This window comes from Nicotiana attenuata, unplaced genomic scaffold (assembly GCF_001879085.1).
Source record: "Nicotiana attenuata strain UT unplaced genomic scaffold, NIATTr2, whole genome shotgun sequence".
Classification (NCBI taxonomy): domain Eukaryota; kingdom Viridiplantae; phylum Streptophyta; class Magnoliopsida; order Solanales; family Solanaceae; genus Nicotiana; species Nicotiana attenuata.
This window is the reverse complement of record NW_017670265.1, coordinates 200,247-214,065: the sequence shown is the minus strand read 5'-3', so window position 1 is coordinate 214,065 and position 13,819 is coordinate 200,247. Positions and strand designations below refer to the sequence as shown.

General features: G+C 38.7%; 1 protein-coding gene across 1 annotated transcript; it reads left to right on the top strand.

Annotated features, from left to right (window-relative positions):
• The first annotated feature begins 13,441 nt into the window (after positions 1-13,441).
• Positions 13,442-13,819, top strand: LOC109236930 (probable LRR receptor-like serine/threonine-protein kinase At3g47570). The gene has a single exon (XM_019403171.1). It carries the CDS (start codon positions 13,442-13,444, stop codon positions 13,817-13,819), a length of 378 nt encoding a protein of 125 aa, XP_019258716.1.

Here is a 13,819-nt window from a genome sequence, read left to right as displayed (position 1 = left end):
GTTTCCATTATTTCAGATAGAGATACTCAGTTCACATAACGGTCCTGGAGGGCCGTACAGCATGAGTTGGGCACTCGGGTAAAGTGGAGCACAACATTTCACCCCCAGATGGACGGACAGTCCGAGCGTACCATTCAGATTCTTGAAGATATGCTCCGTACGTGTGTGATGGAGTTTGGAGGTTCTTGGGATCAGTTCTTGCCACTGGCAGCGTTTGCTTATAACAACAACTATCAGTCCAGCATTCAGATGGCACCATATGAGGCCTTGTATGGTAGGCGGTGTAGGTCCCATGTGGGTTGTTTCGAGCCGGGTGAGGCTAGATTATTGGGCACAGACTTAGTACAAGATGTTTTGGAGAAGGTTAAGGTGATTCAAGATAGACTCCGTACAGACTAGTCCAGACAGAAGAGTTATGCGGACCGGAAGGTTCGTGATGTTTCCTATGTGGTTGGAGAGCAGGTTTTGCTGCGGGTTTCACCAATGAAGAGTGTTATGAGATTTGGGAAGAAAGGGAAATTGAGTCCAAGGTTTATTGGCCCTTTTGAGATATTGCAGCGTGTTGGGGAGGTTGCTTATGAGCTTGCCTTACCTCCCAGCTTGGCAGGAGTTCAACCAGTATTTCATGTTTCGATGCTCCGGAGGTATCACGGTGATCCGTCGCACGTGTTGGATTTCAGTCCAGTCCAGTTGGACAAGGATCTATCTTATGTTGAGGAGCCAGCGGCAATATTGGACAGGCAGATTCGAAAGTTGAGGTCAAAGAACATTGCATCAGTGAAGGTTCAGTGGCGGGGTCAGCCGGTCGAGGAGGCCACTTGGGAGACCGAGCAGGATATGCGCAGCCGTTACCCTCATCTTTTCACTACTTCAGGTATGTCTTTATGCTCGTTCGAGGATAAACGAATGTTTTAAGAGGGGGAAGATGTAACGCCCCGATCCCCTATTAACTACATTCCCGTGTTTGTTTCTGCTATTGTGAGTTGCCGGGAGGATTTGTTTGGAGTTTCGGAGAGTTTTGGGACACTTAGTCCCTAAATGAGAGCTTAAGCTTTATAATTTGGACCGTAGTCGGAGCAATGTGAAGACGGCCTCGGAATGGAATTCTCTTGGTTCCGTTAGCTCCGTCGGGTGAGTTCGGCTTAGAGGCGTGTTCGGGTTGTGTTTTGGAGGTCTGTAGCTTAATTAGGCTTGAAATACCGAAAGTCGAATTTTAGAAGTTTCCGGTTCGATAGTGAGATTATGATATCGGGGTCGGAATGGAATTCCAAAAGTTGGAGTAGGTACGTAGTGTCATTTGTGACGTGTGTGCAAAATTTCAGGTCATTCGGAGTTGAATTGATAGGTTTCGGTATCGTTTGTGGAATTTAAAAGTTCCTAAGCTCTTAAGCTTGAATCCGAAGTTGATTTGGTGTTTTGGTGTTGTTTTGAGTGATTCGAAGGCTCGAATAAGTTTTAGTGATGTTATGGGAGGTGTTGGTATGTTTGGGTTGAGATCCCGAGGGCCTCGAGTGTGTTTCGGGTCAGTTTTGAGCGAGTCCGGGCATTATCGAAACTCAGGCATTGGTTCTGGCGCTTAAATTTACAGCTGGGGTGGAAGTTTTACTGCTGGGGGCGGTGGTTTTACCGCTGGGTCGGAAAATGATCCGCGGTCCGCGGTCATGAAGAATTCGCAGGTCGTTGGTCCAACTTCGGAAGCCTATATCTTTTGATATACAAGGAATTATGAGATGATTCAAAAACGAAAGTTGTATCCCTTCGTGTCTAGTTTCCAAAAATGTAAAGAAATCATAATTTGGACATCTTTAGAGAAAGTTATGGCCAAAATACTAAAGTCTGTCACTGCAGTTAACATTTTCCGCTGCATCGGTAGATTTACCGCGGTCAGCGGTGAGTTTCCGTGGTCAGCGGTGAGGGAATCCGGAAGGTGAATTATAAATACGAGATTTTGCATTTTATTTCATATTTTGACCTAGAGAGCTCGGGATTTGGCGATTTCTCGAGGGATTTTCAAGAAAACCATCGGGGTAAGTGATTCTAACTCAATTTGGCTAAAATACATGATTCTAACATTGGATTCATCATTTGAGTAGAGATTTGGGATGAAAATTTGGGAAAAATTGTGGAACTTCATAAAATGAACTTTTAGGATTTGAAAGACGATTCGTAGTAGGAATTGAGTAAAACTAGTATGGGTAGTCTCGTAATTGAATGGGTTGTCGGATTTTGAGACTTTGGTTGGATTTCGAGACGTGGGTCCGGGGGGGGGGGGGGGTCTTTTTGGGCGATTTTCCTAATTTCACGTGTTAGATTCAAATTAATTAGTTGAATTAGTTACTTGAAGTTATATTTACATTATGCAATTACTTTGAATAGATTTGGGCTATTTGAAGTCGGATACTCGTGGCAAGAACATGGTATAGATTTGATTGAGCTAGTTCGAGGTAAGTGGCTTGTCTAACCTTGTGGGGGGGGGAACTCCCTTTAGGATTTGGTACTCTGATATTTGAAATGCCTTGTACGTGAGGTGACAAGCGCGTACTTGTGCTGATTGTTGAAAATCCTGTTTTTCATTTAAGTATCTATAATTTCATATTTTTCTTCACTGATTACACTACTTGAACTTTGAGCTTACTGTTAGCTTAGGAAAACATGCCTAAATGACTAAATTGCCTACTTGCTCAAACTGCCTTATGTGAACTCTGTGCAACATGCTAGGTTAGAATTACCTGTCTATTTCGATATTAAATTGAACTGAGTTAATTATTCTTATGTTGTTGCTGCGTGTTTACATTGGGACTACGGGCGGTTCCCAACAGATCCCCCTTGTCTTTTTATTTGGGACTACTGATGTGGTATTCCGGTAGATACCCCTTGTCTGTTTATTTGGGACTACGGATGTGGTATTTTGGTAGATCCCCCTGTATAGTTGTATGGAACTACGGGATTGCACCCGGTAGATCCCCCAGTACTGGGTATTTACATTTTGGGGACTACAGATCGGGATTCCGGTAGATCCCCAACGCACTATGAGTTGGACTACGGGACGACACTCGGGAGATCCACTGGACATTTACATTTGGGGACTACAGAACAGTAGCCTGGTAGATCCTCGGTTGCTGGACCGAACGATAGCCTTGGTTGTGGTTGTTGTTTTCTCACATTATTTGTAATTCCTTACTACTGCTCATCTCACTATATATTATTGTATATGACCGGTAGGGCCTGACCTTCCTCATCACTACTCGACCGAGGTTAGGCTTGGCACTTACTGGGTACTGTTGTGGTGTACTCATGCCCTTTCCTGCACATGTTTTGGTGTGTGCAGATCCAGGTACTTCTACTCAGTCTTATCACCCTTGAGGCGAGGCGCTTTTGTAGAGACTTCGAGGTATATCTGTCGCGTCCGCAGACCGAGGAGTCCCTTTCTATTCTCTGTACTAGTATAGCCTTTCTGTATCTTCCTTGTTGATAGACATTTCTAGAGTTAGAGCCTTTTATGTACTCTTAGCTTGTGATTCATGGGATTCTGGGTTTTGGGAGCGTTTAGTTGGAAATATTGTATTATTATATATCGGGCGGCATCTTAAACACTATTATCTTTTGTTATCTTGGTTTTTATTAGTTTCATTTTGAAAATCTTTCTTTTTCCGTATTTGTTAGGCTTACCTAGTCGTAGAGACTAGGTGCCGTCACGACTGGTCACGGAGGGCGAACTTGGGTTGTGATAATGTGCAAGGTCATGATTCAATTACAAAAGGAAGGTCATGATTTTATGCAGCACACACAATTTTAGATGTTGGAATCATTTGGTATTGCTTGAGAAGGGTACGCGTTTCAGAAGGTGCACTATGTTTTAACTTATGGATGTTTCATTAGTACCGCGGTACTCACTTGGTTGATCGATTGTTGATGTTCAGATTTTCTTATATGGCATGAAAAAATTATAGTAGTATTTCTCATGGGGATGATTATGTATGATAGATGTGTTAGTCATTCGAGTGGCGAAGTTGGGATCGGCTATGGTAATTCATGTGTTTTATGGATTTGGAGACTGGGAGATCATAGAAGCAGATTGTTTCAGGGTTGCGGACTATGAAGATGTGGCCAAAGTTAGCTAGATGGTGGTACATGCTATGGTTAGATCATTGTGTACTTTTGCATGGCTATTTATCCATTTGGGGATGGGTGGAGTTAATAATGGAGCCCATTGGTAAGCCCAATGAGAATGTGTATCCTACACCGGGTCGGATTTGTTGACTCAGCGTTGTTATTGTATAGAGGTGTGTCGTTCGGTTAGAATTGATATTATGCATATCTGATGTGTTTTATGTGTTACTCTTCTATGTTATGAAGGGTTGTGATTAGTGGTTATATGGATATATGGTGCGGGTTTGTTTTGGTCTTGTAGCAGAATTTAAGCAAGATGGTTATTATAGTGTTGAATGGTTGATTGCGCCTTGGTTATGTTCTTTCCGTGCTGTGGTATAAAGTGTTATTCACTTCTCCATGGTTATTGTCATGCACTTGTGTACTTGATTTCGAATTGCTTATGTTTGGTTCGAGGTATTTCATATGGATCTGTGTTTGAAAGGGTCACGTATTACATCTGGGTTATGATGGGATATGATCCTTTGTGGTAGATTCGTGTGTTTTGGTTCTACTGTGTGTGCTAGGTTCTTAGCTTTGCGTTGTAGTGGTACTTGTTGAGGTTGCAAAACGCTCCTCTCTTTTAAGTCATTTTTTATTTTTGAGTGCATTTGAATTTGTTGTGTATTGGTGCACGGATAGCACAGTTTGTGGCTTTGGTAGTATTGGTGTGGTTAGAGCTAGTAGCTTATATTTGATGAGATGAAGTCTTTGGGCCTGAGGTGGTTGCTATCGAATTTGATTACGGTGTGTTTGGAGGAATAATATCGGAAGTCAGCTTAGGATTTGGCTTTGGTTCTTGTAGGACGAGAGAGGGCTCCATGACTGGTTGATCTGATAAGTGGTTATGAGTTTCTGTGTGTTTCTTTCATCATTGACAGTGTTCGAAGGTTTAGAATGAGATTTGTTACATATGAGGTTTATTACCGGTACCGGGTTTGTTTTGAGCAGTTACACTGATCAGAAATTATTGTTACGAGTATGCGAGATGTGTGGTATATCATGCAATTTTATCTTCGATCATCGTTATGGCTTGATATAGCTTGCTTAGACTTATACAGTGTGTAGGTACGAGATTCGGGTCTTGTAAGGAATACGGATGTTGGAAATTAGATTCTAAGGCTTACACACTAAGGTTGAATTAAGGATCTTCAGTTATTTTGTGATTTGATGGCTTTGGAACGATTCTTGGCACCTTCGATGATGAACCTATGTTTAAGTGGGGGAGGATGTAACGACCTGACCGGTCGTTTTGAGCATTTGTACTTAACTGAGTGGTTTGAGGGAATGAGTAGCATCGTATGATGTATGATGTATTATGACGTGTGTGAGCCGTCGGTTTTGGTTTTCAGGTAATTGGGAAGCGATTTAGAAAAATAAATTTCGTGATTGAAGCTTTAAAGTTGGAAGAGTTGACCAAGTTTGACCTTTTAGTATTTGACCTCAGATCGGAGTTTTGACGGTTCCGTTAGGTCTGGATAGTGATTTTGGACTCAGGCGTATGCCCGGATTGCATTTGGATATTTTTAGAAGATTTTGGAGCTAATTGGCGAAAACTGGAAATTTGAAGGTTTGGAAAGTTTATAAGTTTGACTGAGAGTTGACCTTGAGGATATCAGATTCGGATTGTGGTTTCGGGAATTGAAATAGCTTTGTTATATCATTTGGGACTCGTGTGCCAAATTTGAGCTCATTCTGAGTTGATTTGATAAGGTTCGACACGAGTTTTGGAAGTTGAAAGTTGAAAGTTCATTAAGTTCGATTTGAGGCGCGATTCGTGATTTTGATATTGTTATGCGTGATTCGAGGTCTCGAGTAAGTTTGTATTATGTTATGGGACTTATTGGTATATTTGGACGGGGTCCCGAGGGGCTCGGGTATGTTTTAGACGTGGTTCAGATCATTTTGTGACATGTAGCATTGCTGAAGGAGACCTGCAGTTTGTTTTGCGCAGGTGCGGTGGTCGTAGAAGCGTTAATGTGGTCGCACCTGCGATGAAGGTCGAGTTCGGGTACCTCCGCAGAAGCGGGATTTTTAGTGCACCTGCATCATCGCAGATGCAGGGAATTAGTCGCAGAAACGGGAGCTGTTGTCGCATCTGCGTGTGCACAGAAGTGGGTCTCTTTCCGCAGGTGTGATGGGGGAGTTTCAGTGATTTTTTCACAGAAGCGCATTTTGGTTGCAAAAGCGACGTCGTAGAAGCGGCTATGTGTGTCGTAGATCCGACGATGCCTGGGCAGAAGCTATATATCGAGGGCTTGACTATTTATTCATATTTTGAGTTAGGGAGCTCGGATTTGAGCGGTTTAGGAGGCAAATTTCACCACATGGATTAGGATAAGTGTTCTATACTCGACTTTTATTACATTTCAAGAATCTATCCTCGTTTTTGGTATTTGGTTGATGATTTCAAAAGAGAAACTGAGGGGTTTTGTGTAAAGTTTCATAGAGTGAGCTTTTTAGTTTTGAACATCGATTCTGAGTCGGATTTGAGTGAAACTTGTATGGTTGGACTCGTAATTGAATGGGTTATCGGATTTTATGAGTTTTTGTCGGGTTCCGATGTGCGGGCCTGGGTTTGAGTTTTTCGTTGACTTTGGGCTTTTGATTAAAAATTCCACCTTTATCGGTTGGGTTTGTTTCTTTTGGCATTATTTGATGTTCTTGTGTTTCTTTTAGCTAGTTTTGAGCCGTTCGGAGATCGGTATGCGCGGGATGGCAACTTTGGAGCATTGTTTGGCTTGCTCAGTATTGGATTTGGCTTGTTCAAGGTAAGTAACACTTCTAAACTTGGTGTTGAGGGTATGAACCCATGAATATACGTGTTATGTGTTCGATATTGAGGTGACGCGCATGCTAGGTGACGGGTGTGTATGCATGCATCGTGTAAAGTATGACTCGGTTGATTCTGCGATACTGTGTAGCTAATAATCTTATTTTTATCCATGTAATTTCTACGTACTAGAGTAATTGAGCTATGATCCATGTTAGAAACCATGTTTAGGCTATATGCTTATTTTGTTGGGACCCACTGAGGTCATTTCCGTTGTTGAGTTATTTGCTTGAATTGTATTTACATACTTTGTCATGTTCATTCATTTACATATCATATCTTAGTCTTTGTTGTCATTTGTTGTCACATCATGTTGTTATCATTATTTGGGCTGTTTGGCATGAGATTTGTGAGCCCGAGTGACTGGACAGATTGATGACTAGCCGGATTATTAGTGATGTTGATGGGATCGGGCTGCACGCTGCAACAAGTGTTATTGATCATGATGGGATCGGGTCGCACGCTGCAACATGTATTATTGAATCATGATATGATCGGGCTGCACGCTGTAGCAAGTATTATTGATTCATGATGGGATCGGGTTGCACGCCGTAGTAGGCACTATTGATTCATGATGGGATCGGGCTACACACCGCAACAGGTTATATTATCGCTTAGGCAGGATGTCTGGAGTCTGCACACCCACAGTGAGCATAATTACTATTGATTCATGATCGGATCGGGCTGCGCGCCGCAGCAGGTACTGTGCAGTGCTGAGTGATTGAGCTTGATGAGTGGGAGTGTGAGACTGTGATATTGAGTACTCTAAGAGTGTGAGTACATGAGTTCATCGCTGTGACGTATTGTATCTGACATGCATACTTGACATACATGCATAGAGATGCATTTCCTCATGTTACACGGTTTTATGACATTTATGACTTCACATGCACATTGACATGTAGGCATAGAGATGTACTTTCTCGTACTATCTGAGATTGAATCATCTTACCTGTTGTTGAAAGTTTTTGGGAAAAATCAAAGGCTTCTGACTTACTCATATTTTTAGTGTTTTCGGTGAAGGATTTGAGTTTTACTATTATACTTGAAAAGCATGACTATTTTTCGTAACTGTGAACCAGCTGAGCATCATATCTCTGAGTTATTTCTTGTACCACTTTTATTATATTTTTATGAGCTGTTGTTGGCTATTGGTGTTGGATTCTGACCTTTGTTCCAGCTCATCACTACTTTCAAGCTAAGGTTAAGTTTGTTACTTATTGAGTACATGAGGTCGGTTGTATTCATACTATACACTTCTGCACCTAGTGAGATCCACTAATAGGAAGTCATAGCATCTAACGTCTCCGCAAGTAAACGAACTTATATTTTATTTTTTTACACAAGAGAGTGTTGGGATCGAAACAACATGGTGCATGCGGAAACTAACAATACAAAGCTTGGTAGACGATAAATCAGACGACAAAAGAAAAATATACTAAACTAAGCATAATAGTTTATAATGGTTTGGTCAATTGATCTACATATGATAAAACTAATATAAAAGAAGAAAACTATCGATAGAAAAATCTCCCCTTAAATAAAACTCTTTAATGACTGCAGTGTGGATAATTTTTGTGCTCTTGTGAGAAGCAGAGATCCTTAATTTATAGATGTGCAAAACTTGTCTTCTAAGAAAAGGATAAGACATATTAAGGAGATTTAATCCTTTTAGGAGTCTTTTTCATTCCTTCAAGAAAGAGAGTCCTAATAGATTAGAAATTAAGGGCAAAACCCTAACAGAGATATCTAATTTTACACATAAGCGATTTCAAAAGAATACTTTCTTAATTTCAAACATTGTAAATGGCCACGAAGGCCCATTTCCCCTCTTGGTACTGTGGCCTACATCTGAAGCGAAAAAAGTACAACAATGGAGACGCGAATACATAATGCGCTCAGTAAGTATCATAGACGACTCACTAAATGTTGGGACAAGTCTTTGATATGCAGTTATAATCAAGACTATCTTTTATTCAAATCTATATACATTATTAAAAGCAGGAAGCCCTTTTGTAAGACGTTAAATTACTTTTATGCCTTCCTAGCCTAAAAAATCTAATTACCTGATTTATTAAAAAAGAAAAATATTTCCCTCAAGAAAACTTACGAACCGATGTGTTATTTCAGAAGTGCGTTACTCATCCATGTGAAAGGATGCTTTGTTTAAATTCATTCGATCACATTAGATTGTGGAGTATCCGAATTGTCCCTTCTTTCTGGTCCAAATTTTCGTTGCATGCATAATTGGTCATAAGCTCCAAAGTTAAGAAAGAATTCCAAATCTTTTTTCTTCATGCAATTTAGGGGAGATATTTGTGTAAGTTGGTCTTAACTCACTATTTTCTTTCTCTCTCTTTCTTTTTCATGGATTTTTGGCGGAACACTGGAACATGTTCTCAAAATTTAGTTGGATTCATCAAAAACCTCCAATACTGTATTGATTTCTTCTCTAATTAAGATTATTCGAGTATAACTTTTCGTTGTTTATCCTTTATTTTCTTGCTTTTTATTTGAATTAGTTAGATCTAATAAAGATTAGTTGCTGACTTGTTTGTAATCCTTCCTGCTAAATTTCTACAATGAAGAGCATCATTAGTTGTTTAGGTAAAGAAGATATCATTAGTTTTCAAATATAATATCTATATATGCGAGTGTGGATAGAAGTTTCAACGTACTTCATTATTTATAATAGGGTTTTGGTTTTGTCATTCATATACTATCCTTATAATTTTAATTAACTTTCTGTAGTGAAAAGGACCTTTGCTATATCAACATTGCCCGTTTACTTAAAAAGTATCTTACGATGAACTTTCTGTCTTTTCTCCACATACACCTTCATCGAATGAAAGTTGAGATTCTCTTTAATTTCGATAAAGAATAAAAAAAAATTAAATTCCAATTTAGTTGACAAACAAAGAACAAAAAAATTGCTAAAGTTGTTTCCTGTTTGATGAGTGATATACAGTGATTCATCTAAAATCTGCGGAAACTCACTACTTATTCAAATAAGTTGCCATGATAATAACAAAAATACTGTGAAGTAGTAACATTGATATGTACAAAGTACTAAATTGTTAAATTCAGGAATTGGTGGAACTGGTGGGGTTTTCAGAAATCATAATGGAAATTGGATTTTGAGATTCATGGAAAACATACCCCAAACAACAAACATAAGGGCAGAAATTAAAGCCCTTATCAGAGGTCTACAACTAGCTGAACTAAACAACCTAGTTCCTCTAGAAATAGACACTGATTCAGCAGAAACAATCAATATGTTGTTAAATGGAAATCTAATATTTGACCCCCTAATTTGTGAATGCAGATTGTTGATTCAAAGGATGGGCAGCGTGGTCGTGAGGCACACATATCGCGAGCAAAACAGGGTAGCTGATGCGCTGGCGAAGGAAGCAGCTAAAGAAATTTTTTTGAACAAATACTTGCCTCTAGCAGTTCCCTCGGTATTTGCCAATGATGTATTTTGCGCAGACATCCTAGGAACTGAACTACCTACATCTTTTGTGGGATGTAACATAAGTACAATTATGCATAACTTTGCATCTATGGGGGCCATAAGGTACCCCAGTAACTCCCAAAGCAGTCGTAACCCCCCCCCCCCTTCCCCCCTCCCCCCTTTAACTAATTAATATATATTATCCCTTTGACCAAAAAAAAAAAAAAAAAACCCTAATGTGTCTACTTTGTCAGGTTACTACCTTAAAGATTTTCAATAATACATAAGTTGGAATTACATAAATATTTGTTATAAATGCATAATTTTGGGACGAAAGGATTATTTCGCAAATGGTTTGGTCTTTCTGCATAACGCAATTATTAGCCCTTTTTCCAAAAACATCTTTCCGTCAATATTGCCAATTCATCATTCTTCTTAAATTACTTGGCGAGTTTTCCATTCATTTTTTACTATTGGGTCACGTTTTTATTGTAGAAGAAATCAAAGTGTGTCTACATGCATTATGTTCATTCATTCTTACACACATTTCTCTTGCATGATTTACTCCATTGAAGTAGGAGAGAACCCACGTTGAAGGAAGCGAGTTCAATTATATTCGCTTCGCAAAAAAATATATATATATTTTTCTTTTTTAAATTATATTAAAAAGGACAGATATATTTGCGAATGAACCACTTGACTTATGGAACAATATAATGGTCGAGTGGGTTGAAGTTATTACGAGAGCCTATGCCTGCTCAAGGCTTCCTCAAATATTTCCTACCGGTTCCCTATAAACCAAGCTTGACACTTCTCCCATATACTTCATGGCAAGTTTCTTTTTTATACTTAGTTTATGAGTTTTTCAATGTTAATTTAGTATTAAATCTAAAGCTTCCTATTGAAGTTCGATTCTTTATTTGTGAAATAAAAACTATAAGCCCGTGTATGTGATTTACTAGCTAAATCGTCAATAAAATATATACAATTTCCTAAGAAGTTTGTGATTTTTTGGCAGAATTTGTTGGCTCACATTTGTTATTTTAGGATAATTTAACTTAGTTTATATTTAAATTTCTTATTTATATTATATTATGATTAGACGATTACTGTATAACTTTCTTTCTCCTATTACACTTTATTAGTTTTCTTTACTTTCTAGCTCTTTTATTTTTACTTAAGTTAGCTTATTATTTATGTTTACGGCTTTGCTTTTGTTAGTCTCGCAAAAAGAATTATTGGAGATTTTTTAAGTATGTTAAAGTCTAAAATATTTAGAGTTAAACTTTAGAACAAAAAATTTTAAACTAATGTTTATCAAAATGTAAAATTCTTTGTTAACATTTAAATTGTTTGCGCTTATAGTTTATACAATTAAAATTTTAATTTTAATGTACTTTTCGGTTTTAGTGTAGAAGCTTAAAATTATTGTTGGTATTGTTCTAAATGATGACATGAAATATTAATATTTTCTTTCAACCACTTAAAAGACAAGAAGGCCTAAAATGATTCATGGTATCACATTAACTACAATTGTAACATGTCATCGTTGAATCTGCTTGTGCAAAATCTTGGGTCCGCAAATGAATGCAATACTTTATATTATTTGTATTGGTTTGGAAGAACTGCTATATCTTAAATTGCAAATCTGAAACCAATTTAAACTCCTTGCTATTTTCATAACAAACATTACTACTATTATGTGCATGTGTGCCTTTCCATAGATTCATGAGCAGGAATCTATGTTGGTGGGAGCAAAGTTGTCCATTTTACGCAGCAAAGTGTTGTTTCAGAAGACCCAATTCTCTTCTCTGCTCCCTCTAAATGCTTGTCAGCTTCGTGTACAAGTGTGTCTTCGAGTAAGAATGTGTCAGCTTTGAGTAAAATTGTGTCAGCTTCAAGTAAAAATGTGTCTACGTATGTGTCAGCTTCGACTAAAAATGTCGTGGATTAAAAATGTATCAGCTTTGAGTAAAAATGTGTCTTCGAATGTGTTAGCTTCGAGTAAAAATGTGTTAGCTTCGAGTACAAATGTGTCTTCAACCTGTACCATTCCTGACTGTGGATTTCAACAAAAGGATAGTGGGGTTGTTCTCTCTTGCCTGGATGGTGGACGATTGTACCGCTTTGAGTAATGGAGTCAGCATTTCATTTTTCCTTAGTAGAGTCCGTGGGGGCACATGCACTAGTGCACAATCCGATCCTCCTGAGGAAGTGATCCACAGAGCCATTCTTGCTGCAACTTTGTTGGTTGTGCACTTGTGCTACTACTACAACTACGAGAAAACATACGAATAGAGAAACATTTTCTGAAAAGTGACTCATGTTATCCAAATTCTGGAAACAGCATTCTCTCTACATTCCAAGGTCTGTCTACTATCTACCCTCCCACTTGTGAGATTATACTGGTTTATTGTTGTTGTTGACTCGTGTTATCCAAAACCCACTCTCCGTCTAGATGTTTATTTCCTCAAAAAGAGGGTTATTAGACGACAAGTGATGCAATATTAATGAAACATATAAAGCTCATGATTCTTTGTAGCTTCCATTGAATAGAAGTAAATGCATTAATGTGGCACCAACAGCCGCAAAGACAACAATACAAGTCACTGAGAAAAATGTAATTAGATACAAATATCTCCGTCCCTCATAGACAAGAATTCCTCAAGGTGAAAATTTAAGTCAATTGCACTTTGCAATATTGTTGGTATGACATGATGAAGCAAGGAAAACCCCGTGTCATGAATTTGTAAATGGAATTTTTACATTCCTATACCATATAGGAAACCTTATTACCCTCAATGTTTACGGTTTGATATAATTATATTTAGTATACCGAATTACCAATTCAATACCATAGTGTATTTTAAGGGTACAATTAATGCAGCGTATATCCCTCCTTAATTCAAGGTACCGTATATCCCACCCCTCCCACGTTTCTCACTCCCAAACCCTCACCCTCACCCACGTTTTAATGAGGGATTCTCTGCATCAATTTGCTTGGCATGGGTGCTTTTCGGTCTGTATATAAAGGAATTTCTGAAGACGATGGTACAGTTTTTGCTGTTAAGGTACTGGACCTTTCACACCATGCAGCTTCCAGGAGTTTTTTAGCTGAGTGTGAGATTCTGAAGAACATAAGACATCGTAATGTTGTAAAGGTGTTAAGTGCATGCTCAAGTATTGATTATGAAGGTAATGAATTCAAAGCTATAGTTTACGAATACATGGATAAGGGGAGTCTGGAGGAGTGGTTGCATTTCACTCCTGATCAGGAGTCACATGAGCACAAAAAGCTAGGATTTCTTCAAAGATTAAAAACATTGCCATTGATGTTGCCTGTGCTCTGGATTATCTTCATAATGATTGCCAACCCCCAATAA